Below are 27,504 nucleotides of genomic sequence, written 5' to 3' on the forward strand. Positions count from 1 at the left end.
AAGCATCCCTGTCGCCTTCTACTAACTGCTCAGGGTACTTCTAGTAACTTCAGTAACTTAGGGTCAGTCAGTGAGGATCTAGTAACTGCTGGTGAATGAAGGTCAATTACCACTGCCAGGACAGTGACTCTGAGCTACTTTTCTTGCCTGCTGATCCCAGAACACATGGAGCTCAAAGTGTCCTGGCGGCAGCCATGGCTTCAGTGTTAATGGGACCTTTGCTGTGTCCTCTGGTAAGAGTGTGTCCCCTTTGGGTACCAGGATTCCCCACCTGCAGAGCTCAGGGTGGGTGGACTTGATTGCTACATGTATTTTGGCAAACATTTCTAATCACTTTGGTGGTAATCAAATCCCCTGTTGAGGAATCTGGCGAGATCTTTGCAGAGGGTGGCCATGACCTATGTTACCCTGGATAGCCATGGATGGGAGCATTTCAGGGCCTAGTTCTGCTTCTGCCCTGCCCTAGGCCTCAGTTCCCTCGCCTGAGGAAATCTGCTCTCTAAATTCTAATGTTCTGGGACTCAGTTGTTAGACACAAGAAGACATTCCCTTCCGTCTTCCTCCCTCCCTAGCCTCCCTCTGCTGCTGGCCCAATCTCTCTCACTCCCCCATTAGTTTGTTTGGGCAATAAGGCCTTACTTGAAGAGGATTAGTAAAAAGTTGGGCTGAAATTTGAAACTTGGGCACATTGGCAGGACAGGGAGGGGTGAGAGAGGAAAGGGAGAGAGGAGGTATCTTGGAGAATACCTTGCTTGGGGAACAAAGAAGAGGGGAAAGTTGCTCTAGACAGGAAGCAACGTGTATAAGGCACAGAGGTATGAGAGGGCAGATGTTCCGGGAACACTGGCTGAGGCCAAGGCTGAACAGAGAAGAGGCGGCCTCACCAGGGGACCCCAAAGGCTAAGGGGTTTGAACACCAGGATAAGGAGGTTAGATTTTTACCCTAGAGGCAACTGGGAGTCATTGGCAATTTTAAGTAGAGGAGTAACCCAGTCCACTTTGTATTTTATAGAGCTGATGGGCACATAGGAGCTGGATTCTAGAAAGAAAAGAAAAAAAGAGTCTAGGTAGAAGCAGGAGGGAGATAAGTTAGGAACTAAGGCAATGTTCTCACTAGTAGAGGTTTCATACTGATGGCCCATGAGCCAGATTTGACCCAAAAGAATGTTTCATTTGGCCCATTCAGTATATCTGAATTTTGAGAATTTGTTTCAAACATGTACCTATAGAGGATATCTTGTTAGAATATGGATTCCCTGCTTCTGTTTTAAAATCATCTGTCCAGCCCTGGCCGGTTTGGCTCAGCGGTTAGAGCGTCCACCTGCGGTCTGGAGAGACCCAGGTTCGGTTCCCGCTAAGGGCATGTACCTCGGTTGCAGTTTGTCCCCGGCCCTGGTTGGTCGTGCGGGTGGCAGCCACTCGATGTGTCCCTTTCACATCGATGTTTCCCTCTCTCTCTCTTCCTCTCTCTCCCTCCCACTCTGTCTGTACAAAAAATGGAAAAATGTCCTCGGATGAGGATAAAAAAAAAAAAATAATCTGTCCAGCCCTGGCCTGTGTGGCTCAGTGATTAGAGCGTCAGCCCACGCACCGAAGGGTTGCGGGTTCAATTCCCTGTCAAGGGCACGCACCTGGGTTGCAGGTTCCATTTCCCCAGTCCTTCTCTTTTTCTCTCCTCTGCTTCCCTCCTTTCCACCCTCTCTAAAAATCAATGGGAAAAATATCCTCAGGTAAGGAGTAACAACAACAAATCATCAGTCCACGCAGGGCCCACAATGCTCCAGTTTGCTTCATCTCCACCAGTCCCTATCACCTTACACCTGGCCCCAGTCTCGAATGTATGTGACCTATAGGTACTTGAGTTTGCAATCCCTGGCTCTAAAACTTCTAGAAACAGTCACGGTGGTTGGGAAGAATACGCTGGGTGAAACAAACAAACAAAAAATAGCCTGAACAAAGAGTTAGAAGAAATAGGGAAGGTGCAGGACGTGTTAGGGACTTTCCCCGTAGGGAACCCATGTACCTGGGCTGTATGGATGAGGCTAAGAAAGAGACGGAATAGGGCCTGAGAGGATGAGCTGTCCCTATCTCATCTCCATCCTCATTCACCTTCCTCCCTCCCAGACCACCAATTTCCAGTTGCCAAGCAGACAGTGCTCCTCACACCTGCTGATGCCTTTGCACACGCTGCTCTCTCCTCCTGGAATCCCCTTTCCTCCCTCCCTCTGGTGAGCACTGCGCGTTCCACGACTAGTGAGAACACGTCTTGAGCCGGCCGTGCCCCTGAAGGCTCCAGTTATGACCTCCTCTCTGGGTAGGCAGCTAGGATGGATGGATGCGTGGATGACTGACGGACGGATAAATGAATGCCTGTCCTATTGCAGATCTTGGATGTTTCCCTCCTTGAAACAGACACAGGCTCCACCCCATAAGAACAGACTGGGACAGTCTGGGGCAGTCTGGTCCCGCAGGGCCGGGAGGATGGACCAGGTGACCCTCTCAGACTCCCCCCGAGTCGTCTCTAACCTCGTTCTCGCCCCCTCTTGGGGTCTGACCTAGAAAGACAGGGTCGGGAGGATGGAGACGAAGCCCACTGGCGCTAGGACCCAGCGAGGCAGGAAAGTGGGGTGGGGGCGCCGCGCGCGGCTGCCTCTGCGCGCGGAGTTTCTGCGCCCCGCGGCGCGCGGCGGGACCTCGCGGCGGGCGGGAGAGCGCGCGTCTGGGCTAGTGCGCGTGCGCAAGGGAGCGCGCCAAGCGGGACGGACAAAGGGGCGGGCGGCGGCGCGCGACCCCGAGGGTGGAGCCGCGAGGCAGGCAGGCAGGTGCGCGCGGGTCGGAGGGCGGAGCCGCGATGCCGCGATGGAGCGCAGCCCGGGCGGGCGCCGGGACCGGGGCCGAAGCACCAGGCGGAGCGCGAGCCGGAGCCGCAGCCAGAGCCCGGACAAGGCCGGGGTCCGGGACCGCAGGGCCGGGTTGCTCGTAGCGGCGGCGACGGAGCCCCCCAGCGGCTAAGGGGCTTCCTCCCAGCCCCTTGCGGGTGGCCGGGACTCAGCCAGCCCCTGCCGCCGCCGGGGAGCGTGGGGATCCCCCCACTACATCCAGAACCCAGAGAGCCCCAGGAACGCGGGGGGAGGAGGCCTCCAGACTCCCCAGCCGGGGAAGGCGAAGACTTCCTCGGTATTCAGAAGACAGCGACGTACCTACGGCACCGCGAAGACTCCCGCTCTTCAATCGGGGCGCCCCCAAGATCTAAAACGCAGTGGCCCTCCGGTCAGGGATTGTGGCTTCCCCTCTCAAGATCCTGGTCAACACAACTCCACACCTCAGGACACGAAGACCTAGCTCAGAACGCCCCTAGATCAGAGAGTCCTGGGCCCCCCAGTTCCGGTACACAGAACCCCCAAAGCTAGGAACCCGAGGACAGCAAGAGCTCTCCCTCACCAGCAAGAGGCCTCGGAGACCCCCCTACACACACAGACACACACACTCTCAAAGCTCCAGGACCCGGGCGACTGAGTCCCTCGCGGCGCCCTTCGCATCCCAGCCCATGGTTGCGGCGCCCTGAGCCCCCGGGCCGGGCAGACGAAAACCGAGACGGCGCCCAGGCCCCCTGCCGCGGCGTCCCCGCGGCCCCAGCCCAGGTAAGCCGGGCCCAGGTGAGGAGCAGCAGGTGAGTGGCCACGGAGGCCCCTGGACCTGCAGGTGGGGATGGAAGTACCGGGTGCGCACTGCCCCCTCCCCACCGTAGCCATGGAGCCGAGTCTGAAGGACGTCTCTTTGTGTCTCGCTTGGAGGAGCCGCCCCCTCTTCCCTTCCCCCACCCCATGCCCTAGCCTTGGGGTTCGGGGCCGAGCTCCCCAACCTCTCGGGAGAGTGAAGGCAGAGAGCTTTGTGCCAGGGAGAGGGGAGAAGAGGGTAGATTTCTCCCCCCACCCCAAAACTGCTATCCTGGAGCTGTTGGATCCTCGATCTTTGCAGTATATGTGCCCCTCCCCCCAACCCCGTGGCCAGGCTGAGTTCTCAAGTGAAGTCCCTCCTGGGAGAAGATTTGGAGGCGTCCACAGGGGAGGGGACCCGCAGTGTGTGGCCTAAGGTGATGGCTGGGGCTTTGGGTGTGTGTCTTTGTCTGTGAGAGGGCTGGCAGTGGGTGTGTTTGAGAGAATGGGTGGGAATCCCTTATTTTCTCTGTGACTCCACTGCTCCCCACCCAGACCACAGTGGGGATCTTCACCCAGGCCACTCTGCTCCCTTCAGGACGGGGAGGGGCATGCCCTTTCCAAAGTGAGGCACTGGTTTCTGGGGAGGGGAGGTGGATAAAGAAACCATTTCAGGTCAGGCACTTTTCTGTCCCCTGGTCCCCAGGGGCAGCAAACCCAAGGCCTTCCCTTTTCCTCCTGACCTCCAAAACATCCAGGGCCAAACCTCAGAATGGGTCAGCATGTCCTGGACAACCAAAGGACCATTCTAGATTATCACAAGGCAAGTATCTCAGCCTTGCCCTCAGTGAGGTCCTGAACCCCAGGCCCTGCAGCTCATGGGAAGATGAGAGGCCTGGGGATGGTGTACCCTGAAATTCTGGATGAGAAGGGGCTGAAGGGTGCCAAGGAAACACTCTGGGCTGCTGGGGTTTCCATCAGTCTCTTCTTTCTGAGCCCTCGAAAGGCAAGTATTGATGCTGAAGAAGGCAGGACTCTGGGTACAGGTAGCCCCACCAGGAGTTTCTTTGTTCACCTGTACATTCAACAAACTTTAGCTAGTGTCTGTGATGTACCAGGTTCTCTTTCTCACTTCATCCCTATCTCCTCTCCTGATCCTCCCTGTTCATCAGACCCCTGGGCTTTTCTCAGTTTGCCCGGCCATACTCCCTGGGAGGTGGGCCTGGTCAGGCCCGGCTGACCAGCTCTGACCCCACACCTGAAGCACTTGATCCCCATCCTGCTGCATACTTGGAGACCCTGAGCCTTTTCCTCTTCTCCCTTTCCAGTACCAAGTGCCTCCACCCCACAAGCTGCTGGCATTGACGGAAGGGGGAGGATGTGATCAGCAGGAGAAAGGGTTAGAAGTGCTTCTGATCTCTGGCAGCCCTTCCTGCAAATTCAAGGACAGTTGAGGCAATGCCCCTCAGCATAGGCTGTGGGGGAGCCAGCTGCCCTGAAGACTGCGTGATCTTGGGCAAGTGTGTGGCATCTCCCAGAGATAATGACAGAGAGTGAGCCACTTAGTCTGTAGCTGGAGGGACAGGTGTAGATCGCATTTGGGCTTCAAGAAGCATCCAGGTGTGTCCTCCATGTCTGAAGGAGTTCATTTCCCTTAGTGGGTTCCTAGGAGCCTGGAGCCTTGTCATATGACCCACAGGCAAGGGAGTGGAGTGAGAGGGGAAAGAGCAGAGGTTTGAGTCACTGTGACTAGGGAAAACCCTCAAGGCCAGAGGGACACAAGCACAGGGATCTCCCCTTCTCACTAACTTGTAGTGGCTTCCTATTGAGTCTGGACTAAACCACAGTCAAAGCCCTTTGCAGCATGGCCCTAAACTGCCTCCCAAGTGTCTTCCCATTGCTCACTCATCATCCTCTATTTCACCTCTGGCTCATCTCCATGTCTCCTAACTCCCTCCCTCCCTCCACCATGTGCTGTCTGTCCCTCGACCTGAGAAGCTCCACTATTGGATGGCTCAGGAGCAGCTCTCTGCCTCTACCTGCCCTTTTGGTCTGACCTGGGCTGTCACAGAGTGGAGAGCTGCATTGAATTGGTTGATAGGTTGGTGGCTTGGAAACAGTAGAATGTGTCTACATGTGCTGTGAGAGTTTGTCTCCACACCTGGACCATGAGCTAGGAGATGGGAGCAGATCTGTTTCTTCCCCACAGCAGCTTTGTCTAATCCCAGAACCCAGCATAACATACAACACATGTTGTAAAATACAGCTTCTGGACACATTTTGATGATCCAGTGTTTTTTTGTTTTGTTTTTTCATATTTGCATTTGAGTTGCCAATGCTAAAAACATAGTTTCATACACAAATATTGATTTTTGGATTCTATTGGAAAAGCAGATGATGTGGTGAGCCCAGGCAAGAACCAGAGTGACAGTGACAACCTTTAGACAGCATGACCCTCCAGCCTGCCCCAGACCCCACCTGGCCTGTTCCCTCATTAACATGATCTGCTTGTCCCTCATGCAGGCAGTTGGCTCTGCGGGGGACCTTCCCTGTGAGTCTTGCACATGTCGGTGTCCCCTGCCTCTCACATAGCGGAGTTTGAACATGCGCAGAGCAGCATCTCTTCGGGGTCTTAAGGCTGTGGTGAAGTGAGCCTGAATTCCTCCCACCATGGTATCCATAGCCTGGTCCAGTTTCTATGCTTTGTCCCATCTTGTGCCCCCTTCCTATGCTACAAGGGTTGGCCACCAAAAACCTGTTTTAACTTCTCATTTACCCAGGAGCAGAAGTCCGAGGTCCTAGGCCCAGGTCTTGCTGAGGACTCTTGGGGGAGGACTACTCTGGGCCTCAGTTTATCCCTGCGTCAGAGAAGAATTGGAAGCTATAAGCTGCTTCTTTGTTCTAACTTTCTAGAACTTGAGACCAAGCTGCTCTAATTTGAGTCAGGCAGGAGAGGTAGAGGCCTAGATTCAGAAGTCCCTCAAAAATAATGACATTCTCTAAACATTAATGAAACCAGTGGGTATTGCCAAGTAGCTGGGCCAGGGGCCAGAGGCCAGCAGGCACCAGGCATTCGGCAGGGCCCTGGAAGGGAGTGTGCCATCTTCCTGGATGAAGGTCTATAGCAGCCCAAGGTTTGAGGGATGGCAGAGCACCATAGTTGAGAGCACAGGCTCTGGACCCTGCCTGGGTTTGAATCCCACTTAGCTGCTGTGTGACCTTAGGTAAGTCACTTAACCTCTCTGAGCTTTAATTTACTCATGTAGAAAACAAGGATAACACCTACCTCAGGGTCATGAGGGGGAGTGAGTTACAGCATAAAAAGGGCCTAGGACCTGGTCCAGCACATGAAAAGTGCTTAATAACTATTGGCTCTTATTTAAAGGTGTACTGGCAAGTGGGAGAACTAAGCCTTGGTAACCACTTTGGTTTCCTTTAGTCTGTCTGGGGAAGCCATAGGGCTTGTGGTGCTATCCCCATGAAGGGGGAAGCGAGTGTGTGAGAGGCAGTGCTGTGTGGTGCTTAAGAGCATGGGGGAGTTTCTGCTCCAGGCGAGGTGGGATGGGGTTCAAACCTGAGGGTCTGTGAGGGCCTTTCCAGTACCTTGGCCCATGGTACTGCCTGAGAGGTAGGATTTAGGGTGGCCTGGCCCTAGTTCTGTGGTTGAGGCCCTCTTGCTTCCTAGCTCTGCTGTCTAGGTGTTCCTCCTGCCTGGCTTCTGTCCCCAGGCTTTCTGCCTCAGGCAGTTGGGCCTCAGGCCAGAGCCTGGACCAGCATCTCCAATAGACTCAGGGTCTTCCCCAAACCACCCTCTCCCTCCCCTAATCCCCTGATCTCAGGAAGCTGTAGCAGTTTGGCCTAGAGGGGCCATTAAAGCCTCCCTCTCTCTTATCCACCCACCCTCCCCAATCCCCGCCATAGCCTGGCCACCTCTGGAGAGGGAACAGGTCCAGACTTCCAGGTCAGCCCCCACGCAGGGAGCCGAGTAATATTAGGGTTGGAAGGATGCAGGAGAGCATTTTTTCAGTGTCAAGTACTCCACGCCCGGCATTGGTCATTGCTTTCTCATTTAGCACTGAGAACAGCATTAACCCCCAGCAGGGATTTGAGCCCCACTCTGTGAGCCCCCAGAGGTTTGTGTGAACCTGGCAGCAGACTGCCTGGCTTTGAATCCTACCTCCACCGTTCACTGGCTACATGACCTTGGACAAGGCAGTTTCCTCTGTGCCTCAGTTTCTTCTGACATGGAATGGGAATAATAACTGCTCCTATTTCCTAGGATTAACAAACCTCTTATAGCCCTGGCTGATTTGGCTCAGCCCTTGGACTAAAGGGTCTCAGGTTCGATTTCTGGTCAAGGGCACTTACCTGGGTTGCAGGTGGGAGGCAACCAATCGATGTGTCTCAATCAGTGTTTCTCTCTCCCTCCCTCCAATTCTATCTAAAAATCAGTGGAAAATATTCTTGGGTGAGGATTAACAACAACAACAAAATAACACCTTACAGGTAAAGCATGTGTAGTAGCACCTACTGTTTAAATGTTCTTATTACAGTCCTGGCCAGGTTGCAGGTTTGATCCCCAGCCCGGGTCAGGGTTGGGTGGGTGTCAACCAATCGATGTGTCTCACATCACGATTTCTCTCTCTCTCTCTCTTTCTCTCTCTCTCCCCCTCCCTCCCTCCCTCCCTTCCACTCTAAAAAATCAATGGAAAAAATATTCTCGTGAGGATTAACTAACCAACTAAATACAGTGATACCTCGGTTCTCGAACGCCTCGGTTTTCGACCAAATCGGTATTCGACCAGGAGATTCGAGAAACTTTTGTCTTGGAATCCAAACAAATATTTGGAACTCAAACTTCCGAGATGAGCCGAGTTGAGCCGAATGGCGTTCATTCAGCCCAGCGTGCCTTGCTTGCGTCATCAGTGTGAGTGCAGAGAGAGAGTCACGCTTTGTGGAGTCACGCTTTCCTATTGGTTTCATTGCTTCGGTTCTCGAACAATTCGGTTCTCGACCGTCCTCCTGGAACGAATTATGTTCGAGAACCGAGGTATCACTGTAAATACATGTTCTTATCACTACTTCTGCCACACCCTACTGGGATGTGCAAATGAACTGGGGTATGCAAATGAGTTGATCTGGCCAGTGGAAGTCCCTGTGACTTCCCACTACACCAGCTCTCCTCCCTGTGGCTTTCACCAGTCATGGGAGAGGCAGGGAATGTCCTAAATTCCTCTGGCTGTTGGGATGGCCCTGAGGGGCAGGGGTGGGGGCTACACAGGGCAGGGTCACCTCCTCCTCCTCCTGGTCAGGACCCAGAGAGGCTGAAGAAACCCCGCCCCAGGGCAGCTCCCCGAGTCTGTTGGGTGCCCCTGTCATATCAGAGAGAATCTCCCATGCCTGCCAGCTCTGACCCCATGTGTCTCCAAGAGGAGCAGTGGGGCCTACAGTTAACATGGTTTAGTGGTAAAAAGTACCACCTCTAGATCCTGCTGTGTGACCTCGTGCAAAGTGCTCAACCTCTCTGCACCTTGGCGCTCTCATCTACAAAAAAGGTGGATGGTACCTGTAGGGTCACAGTGAGGATTAATGGAATGAATGTGTGTAAAGTGCTATGCACGGCACTCAGTACCCACTACAGATTTGCTCTTAATATTACTCCTCAGCAGAAAGACAATGTTAGCCACACTTTATATTTTGTTTCATTGATTTGAGAGAGAAATATCAATCAGTTGCCTCCCGTATGCACCCTGACCGAGGGTTGAACCCACAACTTGGATATGTGCCCTGACTGGAAATCGAACCTGCCACCTTTTGGTTTACAGGACAACACTCCAACACCAGCCAGAGCAGCCCCACATTTATAGGTTAAAAAAAAAAAAAAGACGCTCAGGAGTGAAAGTCTTTACTCAGGGTTCCATATCTAGGATTTGGGGAAGATTCTGCCCACTTTTTCCTCAATCACTCGGTTCACAGGACAAGACCAACCAGAAAGACCCAACACACCTAACCTGGGCTCCAGCTGCAGGCTCAGACATATCTGTTATCAGCTGTCCTGCCCCCCACCTCTGCTCATGTGGGGCACAGCAGGTGAGAGCTGCAGCGGGGAGGAGTCTGCACCCTGAGACTCCCGTGTCTCTGAGGCCTCCCTCACCTCTTCCCTCAGCCTCACTCCAAGGACAGTGGTGGGATGCTGTGGGCGCTGGGCTCTGAGTCTCTGAGTGCAGACTGGATGGGGTCATGCTGTCTCTCCACCTCTCAGGGTCTGGTGCACAGATGGCTTCAGGAAGGGTTTGCGCAGGTCCAGAGTTTGGAGTGCCTCTCACTCAAAGGGAAAGGCAGGTCCTCGTTGTGGCCTCCAAGGCCCTGTACACTGCCATCCCCTTTTTACCTCCACCCACACTCCCGCCCCTTCCCCCTTCCCCACCACTCTGCAACCAAGCTGGCCTCCTCACTTCCCTGAGCAGAGCTGCAACAGCCCCCCTGCGTCTGCCAGGAAAGCCCGTCCATAGTACCCACTGCGCACAGCCTTCGCAGGGGCCCTTCCTGCCCCACCTGCAGTTCCATTCCCTACCCTGGGCATTTCCTCGCTTCTCCCTGCTTTGTTCTTCCCTGTAGGATTCTGATTGTCTGACATATCTCTTATATGTCTTTACTGTCTGCTTCCAGACTAGAATATAAGCTCCTTGAGAGCAGTGCTGTTTGGCTCATGAATGTATTCCAGATCCGGGAACAGGCCAAGCACGTCGTAGGTGCTCAACAAATACTAAGGGTTCCAGAGCCAGGCAGTTCTCCCTACGCCACATCTAGCTGTGTGACACTGGACACACCACTGAGTCTTCTGTTCTGAGTTTCCGTTTCTTGAGCTGTAAGGTATATACTGTAATGGGAATAAGATAGTTGTGAGGTTTAAATGAGTCAATATTTATAAAGTACTTATACTTGGAGTGTTTCATAAATGTTGGCTGTTATTAATACTGCCATCTGCACCATTATTGTCCCTATTCTACTGATAAGAAAATGGAGACACAGAGAGAGTAAGTGACTTAGCTCAAGTTTCACGGCAAGAAATGGTGGTGACCTGGTTCTACCCAAGAATGCCTAAATCTGGGCTCTGCACTCCTAAACTAGGCTCCACCCCTCACTCCATCCCTCGGTAGGGGCTCGGGAAGGAAGGAGAGGTGAGGGCTGTGGCTGGGGGAGGGCTCTTCTCTTCAGGGAGCCTCTGTTCACCCAGACATCTCCTGTGGCACCACCTGTCCACTGATGGACACCCTGCCAAGGCCCCCGGCCCAACAGCTGGTGGCAGATGACCACTGTGCTTTCTGCCCTCCACTCTTGTTGATACCCCTGAGTGTGGGCTGCCCACCTCACCCAGGCAACAAGGCCCACGCCTCCTCCCCCACCCACAGAGGCTGCCGTAGGTAGGCTGGGAGGGGTGAGGCCCAGGGCTCCCACCACCCACAAAGGGCCTGGCTGGGGAGCCTGGTCCAGCCCTGGGCACCAGCTGCAAGTGGATAATGTCACAGGCTATTAATAACCACCAAGGATGTGCCCCAGGGAAGGGGCAGACGGCACCAGCTGGGAGGGGAGGCTGAGGCAGAGCCAGAAGCCAAGCCTGGCTGCCCCTGAGAGGGAGGGCAGTGGAAGAAGCTGTTCTGTTTGCACTGCTCAGTCTTGGGAAAGGCCCAGCTCTTGGTCTCCTCACCTGGGGTCTAGGTTATGATCCTGCAACAGTTCCTGCATCCTGGCTGCCTAGCCTCCTTGGGCCTCCCCTGGCCTTGCTCTTAGTGCTGGGCCTGCCTGGGTGCTGTCCATGCCTATGGTGCTGAAGACAGTGGGACTAGTGAGGCCTGGGCTGCAAACCAGAGGCCAAGAGTAGAGGAGAGAGAGCGCAGGGGAAGTTCAACTTTCAGAGAGGCTCTGCCTCTCACTGGCTGAGTGTGACCTTGAGCAAGTTGCTTAACCTCTCTGGGCTTCAATATCCTTATCTGTAAAATGGGGTTGCTATGAAGATTGAATGGCAGCAGCAATGTAAAGCATGGGCATATTGAGAAAATAGGTGATAATTTTACTTTACTATTTTAGAGACAGTAAAGCTTAGTGGTTAAGCTTTGGGATACTGGAGTGATAATGCCTGGATTGGAATCCTGGTTCTGTTGCTTACTGGATAATCTTGATCTTGTGCCTTAGTTTCCTCATCTATATATTGGGATGATTAACTGTCCCCATGTGAGGATGTTTCAAGGAGTAGGGGAGTTAATTTATGTGAAACAATTGGCACATGAGAGGAGTTTCCTAAGTGCTACCTATTATTATCACTTTTCATCTCCATTGTTACTCTCAAAGCACCTCCAGCCTCTCTGTTCACAGTGACCAGTGTCAGTACAGCTGCTCCCGTCTGCTGTGCTTGGGCGGGGGTTGTTAGAGAGGCAGCACCTTGTCCTGCAGACACTCTGGCCTCGAGCCCAGTCTTGCCGCTGGCTTTCTATGTGATTTTGAGCAAATCACTGTCCTCTTCTGGCCATCAGCCTCTGTGTCTGTAAAATGGGGCTAATGATACCTCCTGCAGGCCCCTGGGAAAATAGCGGTGTGCCTATAGGATCACGTACAGGAAAGCCAAGATATAAAAAGTTACAACTTCCCAAACACTTACAATTATTCACCCAGCATTTGTCATGCCCTAAGTGTGAGAAATAGCAAGATGATTAAGGCATGGGGCTTGCTTTTGAGGAGCTCTTGGGTTTCTTACTGAATTGTTATCTCCTTCAAGGCTCATTCAGGTGTCATCTCCTCCAGGAAGCGCCCTGATCCCTGCCACCAGTGCCCTCCTGGGAAATGTTGGAGCACTGATCATTGCTTTCCTGACCTCGTGGTTATCTGAGTCCTTATTTTTTGTCTGCCTTCCTGATTTGTAAGCCTGTACCCTGTATCTGATACATTGCTCTAACCTATTGCCTCATGTCAGCACCTAACATAGTGCCTGGGTTCGAGTAGATACATTTCTCTGCAATCTTTAGGTTGCAAGTTACATAAACTCAACTCAAACTGGCTTATGCAAAAGGGAAATGTTTTGATTAGGAGCATAACTGGCTTTAGGCATGCTTGACCCAGACGCTTAGGGCCACAATGACCTGGTAGATGGGGTGGACCCACTGGTTGGCCAGGCCTGGGTCAGGCCTGCCCCTAAAGCCAGGATGGAGACAACCCCACTGAACTGCATGGGCCAAGAGGGGCCATTCCCTGAAGAAAGGGAAATTGGTACTGAGCAGGTAAAAACATCACAGGCCCATTCGAGAAACCACTGAAGGGGGCAAAGGGGGCTGAGAATGGAGGACATATGTAATACTGTCAACAATAAAAAATAAATTTAAAAAAACAACAACACTGAAAATGCGTGAGCTAGGCAAGAATCAGGTCCAATCTACTCTTCAGAAAATGTGTCTGATCACATGTATAGGAGAGGGGGCTGGAGGGGAGAAACCTGGAGGCAGGCGAGGGGAGAATGTGGGGGTGGGGGGCTGATTCAGACATGTAGGCTAAGGGAATGAAGCTTCGGCCCTGGCTTTACAGGGAAGCAGGTTGGGAGGGCAGAGGGACTCCTTGTCCCCACTCAGTACCTGAAATGCCACCTGGTAGCTGCTTTTTCACAGGGACTTATTTTAAAAATATTGACCCAAAGAGGTGACCCACCCAGAAGAATTATCCATTCAATGGCGTCTTTCCCGGTGAGGGCTTTGTGAAGGATACCCTCGGGTTTGCCTGTGCTAAGGGATAGCATGGGGACAGAATCGTAGAATCCTAGAGTGAGAGTAAGAAAGGTTTGATTGGTGTCCTTAGTCCAACTTTGCCCTCCACTGACTCCCAGACAGACGGGCACCCAGTGTCTGCCTGTCTACCTGGCCACATCCTCCCTGCTGCAACTGTCAACACTGTCTCGTTTTGAGTTGCTCTCTGCCTGGGTCTGCCTTCAGGAGCCTCGAAGGACACAGTGCATGAGATCTGAAGCCTGATGACCTGAGTTCAAATTCAGCTGTGTTCATTATTAGCTCTTGGCAAGTCACTTAGCATGTCCATGCCTCAATATCCCTTTCTGTAAAATGGGGATAATAATAGTAGCTAGCACCTAACTCCTAGGCTTGTGACTGTTAAATGATTTAATGCACAGTGTTAGCACAGCACTTGGCATATGGCAAATGCTCAGTAAATATTAGCCAGTATTATTCTCTCTGACAGGATAAGGACAGACCCCTTCTCTTTACAGGCTGGCTGCAAGTGGATCCTTATCATTTGCTTGCCAGTGTCACCACCATCCAGGTTACCTTCTCTGGCCACACTCTAGGCAGTCAGACACACTGAGATTCGAATCCTAGTCTTTTGCTTGCTTGCTGTGTAACCCTTGAATTAGGGTAATGCTAGCTCCTGTAACAAATACGCCTCTACTGTATATCTCAGCAACCTGACACAATAGAAGTATGCTTCTGGCTCTGATAAAATGCAGAGCAGGTCACCCTCCCACACTCAGGGACCCAGGCTCCTTCTGTCTTGTAGTTCCACCATCTTTTAGAACCCACAGGTTCTCAACCTGTGGGTCTCAACCCCTTTGAGGGTGGAAAGACCCTTTCACAGGGGTCGCCTAAGACATAACAGTAGCAAAATTACAGTTATGAAGTAGCAACAAAAGTAATTTTATGGTTGGGGGTCACCACAATATGAGGAACTGTATTAAAGGGTCGCAGCATTAGGAAGGTTGAGAACCACTGTTTAGGATCTTGGAATCCTCTGTATCATGTCAGCACACAGAAGAAAGAATAGAGAAACTACCCATCCTTAAAAGCCCCAGCCCAGCAGACACACACGTATCATTTCTGCTCTGGTCCCCTGAGAAAATTCAGTCCTGTGGCCACACCTAGATACAAGGGCGGCAAAAGGTGTGCCCACAGCTGCCCTCCAGCAGCAGCTCTGTGTTGTGGATGAAACCGTTTGGGGGGCAGCCGGCCACCTTTGCCATAACTATAGTCAATCACCAGCCTCTCGGGCTCTGTTCTTCCTCCATAACATAGAAAGCATCGCGTTCTGTAATAGTAACTCTGTTCATGTACTAAAATCATTGAACTGTACACTTTGGGAGAATTTTGTGGTAAGTTATACTCAAGCTGTTTTTAAGAAATAGGAAGTATGTTGTTCTCCTCAGGGTACCTGTGAGGACTCAGCGAGGTTTTGCCATGCTGGCACTGTGTGTACAGGGACAAGGGGTCCAAAGTAGGCCTGAGTGGGGGTTATGCATTGGGTGTGTTTTCTTAGGGCACCCAGCTTGAGCCACCTGCCAACCGGATGTGGTAGGTGGTTCAGTCTTGCTTCTGGCTTGGGAAATCCCCCACCTCTGTGGCCCTCCCGGCATGTGGAGGAAGACCCAGCCCACAGGGCCAGAACTTTTGGGGTCAGAGCCATGACTGTGGTCAGATGTGACTTGCTCAAGGCCACGAAGAGTGGGTGACACCCTTCTGCCTTCAGCAGCACAGATGGGAAGCCGAGGGCTTTTCTTGGGGCCAGCACAGACATACCTTTGAGGTGCAAGTCTGGGGGCCCCCAGGGCAGCACAGTCAGCTTGAGACGGTGCCACCCACACTGGGGGCGCCAGGAGCCTCCCTGCCGGCGCTGGCAGTGCTCAGCTGCTCCTTCGAGCAGGGGCAGTGACGGTGGTGAGGTCAGACACTTAGGTCACGTTCCCACTGATGCCACACAAATGCCCCCAGCTACTCAGTGAGGCAGATGTGTTTACTTCCCTCTGGGCTCAGTCCCCACCTGAAGACAGGAGCTGGTCCCTTCTGCCTGGGCTGCTGTGAGGGCTGGGTGGGGAGCTCCTGGGCCAGCGCCCGGGCACCCGGCTGCCTGCCCGCAAGCGCGCGGAGTCCTGCTCACCCGGCTGCGGCTCCGCCCCAAGCCTCAGTCTCCTCACTTGGACTCGAGGGATCTGGAGGTGTTCCAACTTTCTGACGTGGGAGCCATCCCAGCACTGGCCTATGACCTTGGTGAAGTTACGTAGTCTCTGCCTCACTCCCCGCCCCCCTGAAGTGGGGGTAATAATAGCACGTCCCTCACAGAGTTGTGAGCATGAGATGAGTTCATCCTCAATACAGGGCCTGACACGTAGGAAGTATAATGTCAGTGCTGCTGCTGCTGTGACTGTCATTGTTATTGTTTTCTTCACCATGTGGATGTGGAAGCTGAGGCCCAGAGAAGTGAGGTGACTTGCTCAAGGTCACCCAGCTAAAAAGTGGTGCACATTAGGATCAAGGCCAAGCCTGCTGAGCCCCAAGGCTCGTACAGTTTCCATCCGTCCCCACTGCGCCTCTGAAGTCACATGCGCAGTAACTGGGTCAGAGGCAGTGTGTACCTGGGTATGACGCAGCAGCAGGGGCCGTGTGCGGATTCATTCCTTGTCTCCTGCCGACACTTTGCAGAGAACAGGCCCGAAGGGAGAGGGAGGTGGAGAAGGAGGTAAGGGGCGATAGAGATGACCCCCAAAGCTAGACTCTAGGAACCAAGACAACAGATGGAAGAGTGGAATCTGATGTGGCCCCACCCCTGGGGCGCTCATGGCCTATTGATGAGGTCAGGCAGGGAACAGCTGAGACCACCCCCAAGACACTCAACAGAGTCCCTGAGAGACAAACCCTGTCTGAATCCTGGGTTCCGAAGAGACAGGAGTTGGCACCTGGGGCAACAGGGAAGGCTTCTTGGAGGAGTGGGACCTGAGGATACTGAGACCCAAGAGCTGGGGTGTGGGGTGTGAGGTGAAGGCAGGCAGCAGGAATGGAGGAAGAGGCTGTAGAGGGGCCCCTGGCAGTGCAGGGCAGTGGTCAGAGCATGAGCCGAACCTGGGGTGATGGACAAATGTTGGGGCCAAAATCCACTGCTTTGTGGCTGTGCCCCTGACTGCCCCTGACTCAGCCTGGTGCCTACCCAGAGCGACTCTGAGGCCAGAGCAGCAGGGAGGAGCCCCTGAGGAGGGGAGAAGAAGGACTCCTAGCAACTTGCAGCTGCCAGTCAAGCTCCCTAGGGATGTGGACACAGCCGGGAGTGGGAGCATTGCACACGCATGTCCTTGTGCCTGCACACACGCGGCCCACCCACCTCAGCAGCCCTGGGGAGTCCACACACTTCAGGAGAAGTAGGTCAGCAGAGCAGCCCAGTGTCCCCCTGGTGGGCAGGACAAAGAGGGCGTGTGCTCATCAGCACTCCTCCAGGAGAGCCCCACACGCCACAGGCTTGAGGACACTGGCAGAGACACAGCCTTGCTGTTCCCGCTGCATCAGAGCCCTTGACGAGGCTCTCACTGGGGATCCTCTCCACCCAGGCAGTGGGTGGGGATTGGACAGGTTGGAAGAGCTGACCCCTTCCAGCCCTGAAATCAAGGAAGACTGTGGTGGGGAGATAGCGCCCACTTTAGCCCAGCAGCTGGCTGCAGCCAGAAGGACCCAGTGCTATCCAGCCTGGAGCTGGGACTGCAGACTCGGCGCCATGGCAGGGTTGGGCTCAAACATACAGGGGGGGCTAGAGGGAGGGGATACAGGATCGGATCTCTGCAGCCTGCCACCGTCCCTTCTCCGGGGGTCTGTGCAATGAGCCAGAGACGCTCTGCGGGTATTCATGTGGCATTTCAGATGGACTCCTGGTGTATGTTCACGAACCGGGAGAGGAAAAAGTAGGCAGGGAAGCTTCTATCAGAACAGGCTTTTTCATGAATGGAGGGGAGGGGGCTGAATGGGAAAGCAGGATCCTGAGGAAGCAGAAGGGGTGGAAGCCAAAGCTGACGACAGGAGGGCTCCCTGCGCCCAGCCAGCTGGAAGGATGCGCAGATGGAGCTCCTCCATTTGGGGCTGGGTGGGAGGCAGGAAGCTCCCTCCTGGTGTTCCTCCTCTCCCTGCGAAGTGGGAGGCTGGTCGTGCAGAGAGGGAAGGGGAAAGCGGAGGAGAGGAGGGGTTGGGTCTAGAAGGAGGGCGGCTGGGCCAGGGTGAGGGTGCGGGCTCTGGAGAACTCACCCCTGCTCCCAGCCCCTGTGGAGCTCAGCCCGAGAGATTGTAGATCATCCTAATGAGAACACACCCACACCTGACACAGGCAGCACTTCCTTTGGGCCACACACCAAGCACTTCACGTCTGTTCACTCATTGAATCCTCACAACAGCCCAGAGGGAAGAAACTTTGTTTTTTTTATCCTCACCCAAGGACACTCCTGCATTCATCTTCAGACAGAGGGAGAGGGAGAGAGGGAGTTAGAGAGAGAGAGAAAAATCGATGTGAGAGAGACACATTGACTGGCCGCCACCTACACAACCCCAACTGGGGCCAGGGACAAACTGCAGCTGAGTTACGTGCCCTCAGTGGGAACCAAACCCAGGTCTCTCTGGATTGCGGGCCGATGCTCTAACCACTGAGCAAACCAGCCAGGGCATAGAGGGAGAAACTTTTTATAGATGGGAAACTGAGGCACAGAGAGATAAAGTAACTTGCCCAAAGCCAACCATCTAGCAAGTGACAGAGCTGAGATTTGAATCCAAGCCGTCTGGCTCCAAGTCTGCTCTCTTGGCTGTGGGTGGTCTTGCAAGGGGTGGCTACTGAGAGTGTTGGGTAACACACCTGGGCTGGAGGTAGAGGGGAGCGGGGTGAGCAGGGGGGCACACCAAGAGGCAGCCTGGGGGTCAACTTGAAGAGCTGCCGGTGCTGGCTCTCCTGGTGCACATACTGGTCCTTCCCCCCATTAGACAAGAAGTGCAGGCCCCAGAAGGGCACCCACTGTCACACAGGCCTGGACTCCCCCCCCCCCCCCCGGCAGCTTTCTGCCCCCAACACCATCTGGAGACAAACTTAGTACCTCTGGGGGTGGTGCATCCAGCTTTTGTGGACGCTGCAGGGGTCAGTCAGGGCTCCAGTGTGGCGTGGGGGGGAGGGCTGGGTCCTGGGACTACAGCTGTGGCCCTGTGTACCTTAGTGGGACTGAGTTGTCATCTGTGGTGGGGGAGGGATCAAACACATCTGTGCCATCCTTCTAGTTTTCTGAGACCTGTGGCCTCCGCCCTCAGACGTCTCTTTCCCCACCCCTGCCTTATTTTTGTCTACAGCCCACGCCACCTTTTATCATCTATACTTCATCTGTTCACTATGTTTATTATCCGTCTCCTATAATGTAAGTCCCACGAGGCAGGGTTCTTACCCATTCGTTCAGTGTCCCCAGGACTCTGAACAACACCAACAGCAGGTGTTGATCAGTACTGAGTGGGACCACCCTGTGAACCCAGGCTGTGGCATATCTTTTTGTTGTTAGTCCTGGCCCGAGCATATTTTTCCATTGATTTTTATTTATTTATTTATTTATTTTCCCCACCCGAGGATATTTTTCCATTTTTTGTACAGATAGAGTGGGAGGGAGAGAAAGGAAGGGAGAGAGAGAGAGAAACATCGATGTGAAAGGGACACATCGAGTGGCTGCCACCCGCACGACCAACCAGGACCGGGGACAAACTGCAACCGAAGTACGTGCCCCTAGTGGGAACCGAACCCCGGTCTCTCCGGACCGCAGGCCGACGCTCTAACCGCTGAGCCAAACTGGCCAGGGCTCCATTGATTTTTAGATAGAGGGGAAGAGAGGGAGAGAGAGAGAGAGAGAGAGAGAGAGAGAGAGAGAAACATCTATGTGAGAGAGAGAGAGAAACATCTATGTGAGAGAGACATATCGATTGGTTGCTTCCTGCATGACCCCAACTGGGGCCAGGGATCAAACTGCAACCAAGGTATAGACCCTTGACCAGAATCGAACCTGCAACTATTTGGTTCATGGGCTGACACTAACCACTGAGCAAAACCAGCCAGGGCACTCTGCATTTTTAAGCATATGCAGCAAAAATTCAGCACTCTTTTTGGACCACTGACCCTGTGTCCAGCCCCACTGTTTGGCCTGGGCACACCTACCAGCTCAACCATTGTGATGACGGACTAGCACCCATTGCTTCTGCAGCGTGACACCCTTCAGACACTTGGTGGCCTTCTGAAAATGCATACCCTTGATGGCCTGGGTAGTTTCACAAGTGTTCTCAAAGTGAACACAAAGATTTGAACCTCTTGATTTGCATGATTTTGCGGGGTTTTGTGGGTCAAGTGAATAGTGAAGCATTTCCAGAGGTCACCTCTGGTCACTTTTGGGAAGAGCTATAGCATGTCTTTGTGTCACTATCATCCCTGACACTGTGTCTGGATGACAGCATGAGACAAACAGGCTGGTGGTACCCAACTGGGGGCCCAGTGGCAGCGACTCTCGAGGATGCTGGCTCAGCCTGGTCCTGAAGCTCTGGGGGAAGGTAACGCAGCAAAGATGCCTGTTGCCCCATCGTGGTCATCTTGGGCCTGGCATCTGACCTCATCCCCAGGGGTCCTGGGTGCTGGGGGACGGTAAGGTAGGTGGAGGAGGGGCCCCAGCCTGATGTCACACTCCGTGCCACACCCCCCACAACAGGGAGAAGATGAGCGTAGGCTGCCCAGAGACTGAGCCGCCCCGCTCCCTGCCCTGCTGTGGGCCAGGGACTGCCCCTGGGCTGGGTGCAGGTGTGCCCCTCCTCACTGAAGACATGCAAGCACTGACCCTGCGCACGCTGGCTGCTAGCGATGTCACCAAGCACTACGAACTGGTCCGGGAACTGGGTAAAGGCACCTACGGGAAGGTTGACCTCGTGGCCTACAAGGGTACAGGTGAGTACCTGCAAGGTGGCTGGTCTAAGGCTGGGTGGGGGCTCAGCTGGGGCTCTCAGTGCCCTCTGCAGGGCCAGGAGGCCAGCAGGAGGTGGAAGCAGTGGTCCCAGTGAGGAGGATGCAGCTGAGTGGCCCAGGGAGGAGGAGACCAGGCAGATGGGACAAAGGAGGAATCTGGGGGCACAGTGCCCAGACTTGGATGCTTTGGGAATATCCTAAGTGCCTTTGGGACAGCCAAGGGGATACATGCAAGGACATCTGGAGCTTAGGAGGGGGTCAAGGTCAGGTCTGGTGGTGGTGTTTGGAGAATCTCGAGCGTGTCAGTGATAGCTGACCCCAGGGAGATGGACAGAGCTATAGGTCCTCCAGAACAGGGCGCCACGCTTAAAGGAGGGCGGGAGAAGACCTGTGAGAACAGTGTGGCAATCCCCATTTCTTAGGTGAGGACACAGACCCAGAGCAATTCAGTCAGTCAGCCAAGGTCATGCAGAGGGTTAGGCTAGGATGAGGCCCCAGTCATCAGCTCCAGAGCCTTCTCACCTAGCCACTGAGCTTGATACCTTCCCCACACGAGGCTCACAGCAGTGCCCTCTCAGTCAGTCAGAGATGGGACTTCATGAGCTCCCACATCTGCACACTGGGGGCAGGGGCTCTGTGCCAACTGACGGCAACAGGAAGATCACTGGACATGGGGTCACCTGAGCTTTGCCACTTGCTTGCTGTGTGACCTTAAGCAAGTGATTCAACCTCTCTGTGCCTAGGTTTCCTACTCTGTAAAATAGGGTAGCATTAGTGCCCAGCTCGTAGGGTCATTATGAGGAGTGAGTTGTGAATGTAAATTGGTGAAGCCAAGGCCTCTGATGTGTAAGTGCTCTGTGGACACAGGTGTGGGTCGCACAGCTATGTACCAGGGAGGCACAGGTGCCTGCCCAAGCAGAGTCAGGGAAATGTGCCTTGCAAGCCCCAACCTCTCGGTGTCTGATTCCTTCTTATGCATTCATCCTTTTAACAAACATTTGTGGAGCACCTACTATGCAGCAGACTCCTGTAGACAGTGGAGATAGCAGTGAGCAAGACAAAGGTCCCTGCACTCAGGAAGCTGCGTTCCAGTTGGGGGAGACGGGGGAGATAATAAATAAATGATATGTCAGGAAGAAAATGAGAAAGAGTAGGGGAAGCTGCAGGCTGGGTGCGGAAGACCCAGGTTGAGCCCAGACTTGCTGCATGGCCTTTGGAAAGTGCTTTCCCCTCGCTGGGTCATGCCTCTGGGACCCGCGTCGTGCCTTGTGCCTGGGACACGCTGTGCAGACTGGCATGGGTGTGAGTCAGGTTCAGGACAGCAGGAGAGGGGGCCTTCACCACTGTTGCCTTGCCAGGCACGAAAATGGCACTGAAATACGTGAACAAGAGCAAAACCAAGCTGAAGAACTTCCTGCGGGAGGTGAGCATCACGAACAGCCTCTCCTCCAGCCCCTTCATTATCAAGGTCTTTGACGTTGTGTTCGAGACTGAAGACTGCTACGTCTTTGCCCAGGAGTATGCACCCGCTGGGGACCTGTTCGACATCATTCCCCCTCAGGTACTTGGGATGATGGCTGAGGGAGGGGAGATGGTCTTCCAGGGCCCCAGACTGTGAGAGTTGGGGAGGAGTCAGGCTCTCGTTTCATCCATGAGTCTTTATTGATTGACTGGAGGGCTGGGGTTCACAGTGAACTACACAAAGGTCCTGCTCTGGTCCTAGTGGGGGACACAGACACTTGGCAATAAGCTAGATAACAGAGGGAGATGAGCACTGGGAGGAAACAGCCAGAGGGATGGATGAAGTCCAACAGCACCTGGGTCTGCAGCTGCAAAGGGCCAGGTGGGGGCACAGAAAGGTAGGCAGCAGGGCCACCAGAGGCTTCTCAGAGGAGGTGGCCCGGAGTGGGGGAAAGTACAGGAGGATGCCAGGCAACCGTCCGCAGTTGGCCGGTGCCAGGTTTGAATCTGCTCTGCTGCCTACTAGATAAATGGCACGGCCTCTCCGAGCCTCAATGTCCCTACAAGAGAAATGGGCATACTAGGAGCCCTGTGTGGAGCTGGTGAGTCAGTACAGGATAGCGCGCCTAGCAGCACCTGGCCCACGGCAGGGGCTCCGCCACCAGTCCCTTCAGTTACCGGGGAAAGGGGTGGAACAGGGAGCTGGAGATGCCCCGGGGGGGGGGGGGGGGGGGGGGGGGCGGGCGGCTGAGGGGGCCATGGAAGAGGCCAGGCCCCAGGCCCGAGGAGGGACCAGGGTGGAGCGCTGGCAGCTGGCAGAGGGGTGGGGCACCGGAGGGAGATGGAAGGAGGACTGAGCGCTCCCCTCCCCCGGCCCAGGTGGGGCTCCCCGAGGACACGGTGAAGCGCTGCGTGCAGCAGCTGGGCCTGGCGCTGGACTTCATGCACGGGCGGCAGCTGGTGCACCGCGACATCAAGCCCGAGAACGTGCTGCTGTTCGACCGCGAGTGCCGCCGCGTGAAGCTGGCGGACTTCGGCATGACGCGCCGCGTGGGCTGCCGCGTGAAGCGGGTCAGCGGCACCATCCCCTACACGGCGCCCGAGGTGTGCCAGGCGGGCCGCGCCGACGGCCTGGCCGTGGACACCGGCGTGGACGTGTGGGCCTTCGGCGTGCTCATCTTCTGCGTGCTCACCGGCAACTTCCCGTGGGAGGCGGCCTCGGGCGCCGACGCCTTCTTCGAGGAGTTTGTGCGCTGGCAGCGCGGCCGCCTGCCCGGGCTGCCGTCGCAGTGGCGCCGCTTCACGGAGCCGGCGCTGCGCATGTTCCAGCGGCTGCTGGCGCTCGAGCCGGAGCGGCGCGGCCCGGCCAAGGAGGTGTTCCGCTTCCTCAAACACGAGCTCACGTCCGAGCTGCGGCGCAGGCCCTCGCACCGCGTGCGCAAGCCCGCCGGGGACCGCCCGCCGCCCGCGGGGCCGCTGCGCCTCGAGGCGCCGGGGCCGCTCAAGCGCACGGTGCTGACCGAGAGCGGCAGCGGCTCCCGGCCCTCGCCCCCGGCGGGGCCTGTCCCCGTGCCCGAAGCCGGCCTGCCCCCTCCGGGGCCCCCCAGCAGGACCGACGGCCGCCCGGACAAGAGCAAAGGGCAGGTGGTGCTGGCCACAGCCATCGAGATCTGCGTCTGAGCCGCCCTGCCGCACCTGGGCCGGGTGCCGGGTGCTGGGTGCTGTGCACGCAGCAGGCTGGGCGCTGGAGCCGCCCTAGGCCCACGCCAAGCCGGCCGTGGTGGTGGTGGTGGCTGCCGAGGCAACACCACCAGTTGGGCGGCGGCAGGAGGGAGTAGTGGTAGACTAGGCAGGACGGTGGCCTGGGCGCCCATCCCTTCCAGGGGTTGGGGAGATAGCCACCAAAGGCCTCTGGCCTGGCCTGTGGGGCAGGGGCTTGGCCCACAGGAGCCAAACCCCACAGACCTGAGGATTCAGAGGCCCCCCCTGACACCAGGAGCAAGTGGACTCCCCAGCTCCTCCCTAAACCCCAAAACCTCTACTAGCTGCTCCTGGCCCTTTGCACCTCCTGGGAGATCATCCTGCAGCCCCACCCCAGGTCCTGCCCTCCTGCCCACCTATCCACCCTGGGCACAGAAAGGGACTGAAGTGTTGAGACTAAGAAGAAGCTTAGGACCCCTGGGCACTAGCCAGAGGGCGGACAATGAGCTGAGGGCAGGGTATTGCTCAGCTTTGTCATGCCCCTTTCCTGGGAGGACGGAGGGGAGAGGCCAAGTCCCTTGCAAAATGTAGCAAAAGTGTGTGTGTAGGTACAAGCCCTAGGAATCTAGTGACTCCCCCCAACCCATTCCCCTGATGAGGACACTGACCGCAGGAGGAAGGCAGGCTTGCGTTGGGCCACACAGCCACTGAGGTGGAGCTCTGGTAGCCCTCACCCTCCTCCCCAGGGGACAGAATTTGGGACAGAAGGGCTCCTAGGGCAGGGGAGCTGAGTCCAGAGGCCGCACCTTCCCCAGGCCAAGAGAACCTCTCAGATCCTCTCAGTCCTTGCTGCCCAGCCCAGACAGTGCCCTGGGGTCTGCAGGCGGTGAGGTGATTTGTGCCAGAAATTTTCCTTGAGTTTCTTCTGGGGTCAAATATGTCAGCCTCAGGCTGACCCTGTCCCCACATCTCACTCATTTCTGGTTCTGGAGTGTGATGCTGTGGGTATGAGAACAGAGGATGCTGAGGAAGCGGGAGGGTGGTGTGTGTGGCGGGTGTGTGTGCGGTGTGAGCGCGGGGTGCGCACATGCACACTAGCCTTGCGTGTTGAGTGACCGCATCCAGATGCCTCAGTCACCCCTCCCTGCCCCCGGATTCTCACCAGGCAGCTGCCAGAGGGCATCCAGGCCTGCTTTTCACCACACCCCTCAGGGAATCTGGCCAGGACTGCACCTGCAGGTTGGTTCAGGACCCTAGGCAGCAAAACAGGAGAGGAACCCAGCCTCACCCAGGCCTCCCTCATGTGCCCTGCCCTCTCTGTGGAGGCCCAGGACCCCGCAATAACCTCAACAGGGTGAGGCTGCTCCCTCTGCCTGGCAGTGCACCATGCACCATTCTGGGCCCTCCTGCCAGGGTCCCTCCAGGGGTTCTAGGCCATTTGAGGGGGCTCCTTGATGGGCCAGGCTGTCCAGAGAAGCCCCAACCACCCTCTGGCCTGGAGTCCCCACCTCCATTCACTCCCTCATTCCCACAGTGCAAAAGGGCTATAAGGTCCCCCTGCCCTGCCTGGGTCCAGTTTACAAACAGGTTGCCCCAGGGCCTGGCCCCCGCTTTGGTGTGCCGCCCTTCTCAAGACCCACCTCTCCAGCGGGCATTGGGGCCTCCACACGCCAGGTAAGTAGCAAACCCCTCCTCTTTCACCAAGGGCCAAGGTCCCCCATCACTGCCCCCGGCCCCCTGGAGCTCACCTGGGCACCTCTCCTTTTGCCTTAGGCCTTTTGACATCCTGTCTCCTGCAATAACAAGGAAGCGAGATTCCAAGTAGATGTCCCTGCGTGTGTCCTCTCTCTGTTGAGATCCTCGTCTTAGTAGCTAGGATGTTAGAGTTGGGAAGGGACTGTAGTTATGTAGCCCACCCACCTTCAGAGGCACAGAGGGGGACAGTGACAGCCTGACTAAGAAACAGGGCTGGAAACGGGCTGCTCTGCTGTCAGCCCTGCTGCTGCCGTTGTCCCCACTGCCGCTTCTGCTGGTGGGGCTGGGACCCTTTGCCCCTTAGGAGAGGTGTTGGTCACAGATGTTTACCTCAGTTTATGTCAATGTCGAAGAAACAAAAAAATAAATAGCAAAAAGTTAACACCGTAGACATGAAGACTTAGTAAACAAAAAACAAAAAAAAAATCCTCCCCTTGCTGTTCCTCTATGAGGTGTGTGTGTGTATGTGTGCGCGCGTGCGCGTGTCTCTGTCCCACCCTGGGCAGGCCCCTGTCCTTTGGTGCTTCCCAGAGGCCCCTCTGAGCTGGCCTGTGGGGTGTGGGGAGCCCCCTCGGCAGGAGGCGGGTTGGTTCAGCCACAAGTTACCTAGAGGGTCTCCCACCAGGTCCCTGAGCAGAGCCTCGAGGCCGCTCCCTAAGCCCCATGCTGTGGCTGATAGCCTGGCTCAGGGCCTGGGTGGGGTCCCAGCGCCCGTCCCAGACCCTCCTATATTGCCCCCCCTCGTGTGTTTGTAAATACTCTGGCATCCTTTGGCCCTGACGAGGTTTTTAAATGTGTTACTTCTCTAATTATGACAGTTGCTATAAAATAAACAAAAATTTAGAAAAAATTACCACTGGGTGGCTGTCTTGTCTTGGTTACAGGGTAGTGGGGTGTGTAGAATTACTCTGGAAACTGAAAACTTGACAGGTGTCAAGGTGGGGTCTGCAGAGCCAGGGCAGCTACTCCAGGCCTCCTGTGACCTCTCAGGCCTAGAGGAGGCCCAGGCCAGCCTGAGCACGAAGCGAACGTGGACTTGTGTTCTGGGGGAGGGGTGGGGATTTGTCCTGGCCTGGAGTCTCCGCCCCTAGACACCCCTCACCTGCTTGTGGAGGTGCCTCCTCGCCCTGCTCCCTCTCCTCAGTCTCTTCAGGCTCTTCTCAGCTGTCAGAGTGAGTCATTGTGCAGATAAGACTGGCCACTCTGTTCAAAACCCTCCAACACTCCCTATTCCACCCGAATCAAAGCTGAAGTCCTTATAGTGGCCTCCAAGGTCCCAGCCTCATCCCCTACTCCTCTGCACTGTGCTTGCTGCCTCCCAGCCACATTGTTCTCACTCAGGGCCTGTACCCTTGCTTGGACTCCCCCAGACCTCCCCAAACGTCCTTCCTCTTGTCCTTCAAGTCCCTGCTCAAATGTCAACTTCTGAGCATTCTGCAGAGTGCAGAAGCTTCATTGTACACCCAGCAGTCACCACCACTGGGAACACTGTTTGCCTCCATCTCTCCCCACCAGCATGGAGTTCCATAGACGAGTCCGTGTTGCCCTGGCCAGTGGGTTCAGTTGATTGGGCTTCATCCCGTGCACCCGCTCGCTGGTTCGATTCCCACTCTGGGCACATACCCGGGTTTGGGGCTCAATCCCCAGTAGGAGGCGTGCAAGAGGCAGCTGATCGATGTTTCTCACCTTGATGTTTCTCTCTCTAAAAATCAATAAAAACATTTAAAAAATGAACAGTCAGTGTTTGGCAAATTGCTACTCCCCTCCCCACCCCCACACCTAGCACAGGCCTGGCACATGACAGGCCTCCATAACAATTTGTCAAATAAAGAGTGAATGTCCAATGCAATAAACAAGACAAACAATCCATCCCCTGAAACTTATTTTCTAAAGAGGAAAACAGACATTTAATAAGTTACATAATTATCTGTGAAATAGGAGTTGGGGTTTTTTTAAAAAAGTGCCTGGGGGAAGACAAGAGAAAAATCCACCCAGACCAGATCAGATGGTGAAGTACTAACCAAGAATTTGATCTAAATCTTGTTATTTCAAAACGTCTGCCAGTTGTCTGCAGTGATAAGGGTGGATACCTGGAAGCAATAATCCCTTTACGTAACGGAATACTTGGGCCCAGGCAAGATAGCTTAGTTGGTTAGAGGATCATCTC

At 55.1% G+C, this 27,504-nt stretch overlaps 1 protein-coding gene across 2 annotated transcripts in view; it reads left to right on the forward strand.

The window, feature by feature from the left end:
* The window catches only part of SBK1 (SH3 domain binding kinase 1), a 53,214-nt gene extending 27,079 nt beyond the window's left edge, over positions 1-26,135 (forward strand). Inside the window, exons 1-4 of one of the 2 annotated variants that reach the window (XM_036280002.1) lie at positions 2,924-3,641; positions 20,170-20,402; positions 21,779-21,981; positions 22,761-26,135. In XM_036280002.1, the coding sequence (XP_036135895.1) occupies positions 20,177-20,402; positions 21,779-21,981; positions 22,761-23,561 (1,230 nt within the window). In that variant the 5' untranslated portion in view covers positions 2,924-3,641; positions 20,170-20,176 and the 3' untranslated portion in view covers positions 23,562-26,135. Of the gene's footprint in view, positions 1-2,923; positions 3,642-20,169; positions 20,403-21,778; positions 21,982-22,760 lie in introns of those variants that run through there. The other variant, XM_036280003.1, reaches the window with a different exon arrangement.
* Positions 26,136-27,504: the final 1,369 nt, after the last annotated feature.

This window comes from Molossus molossus, unplaced genomic scaffold (assembly GCF_014108415.1).
Source record: "Molossus molossus isolate mMolMol1 unplaced genomic scaffold, mMolMol1.p scaffold_m16_p_3, whole genome shotgun sequence".
Taxonomy (NCBI): domain Eukaryota; kingdom Metazoa; phylum Chordata; class Mammalia; order Chiroptera; family Molossidae; genus Molossus; species Molossus molossus.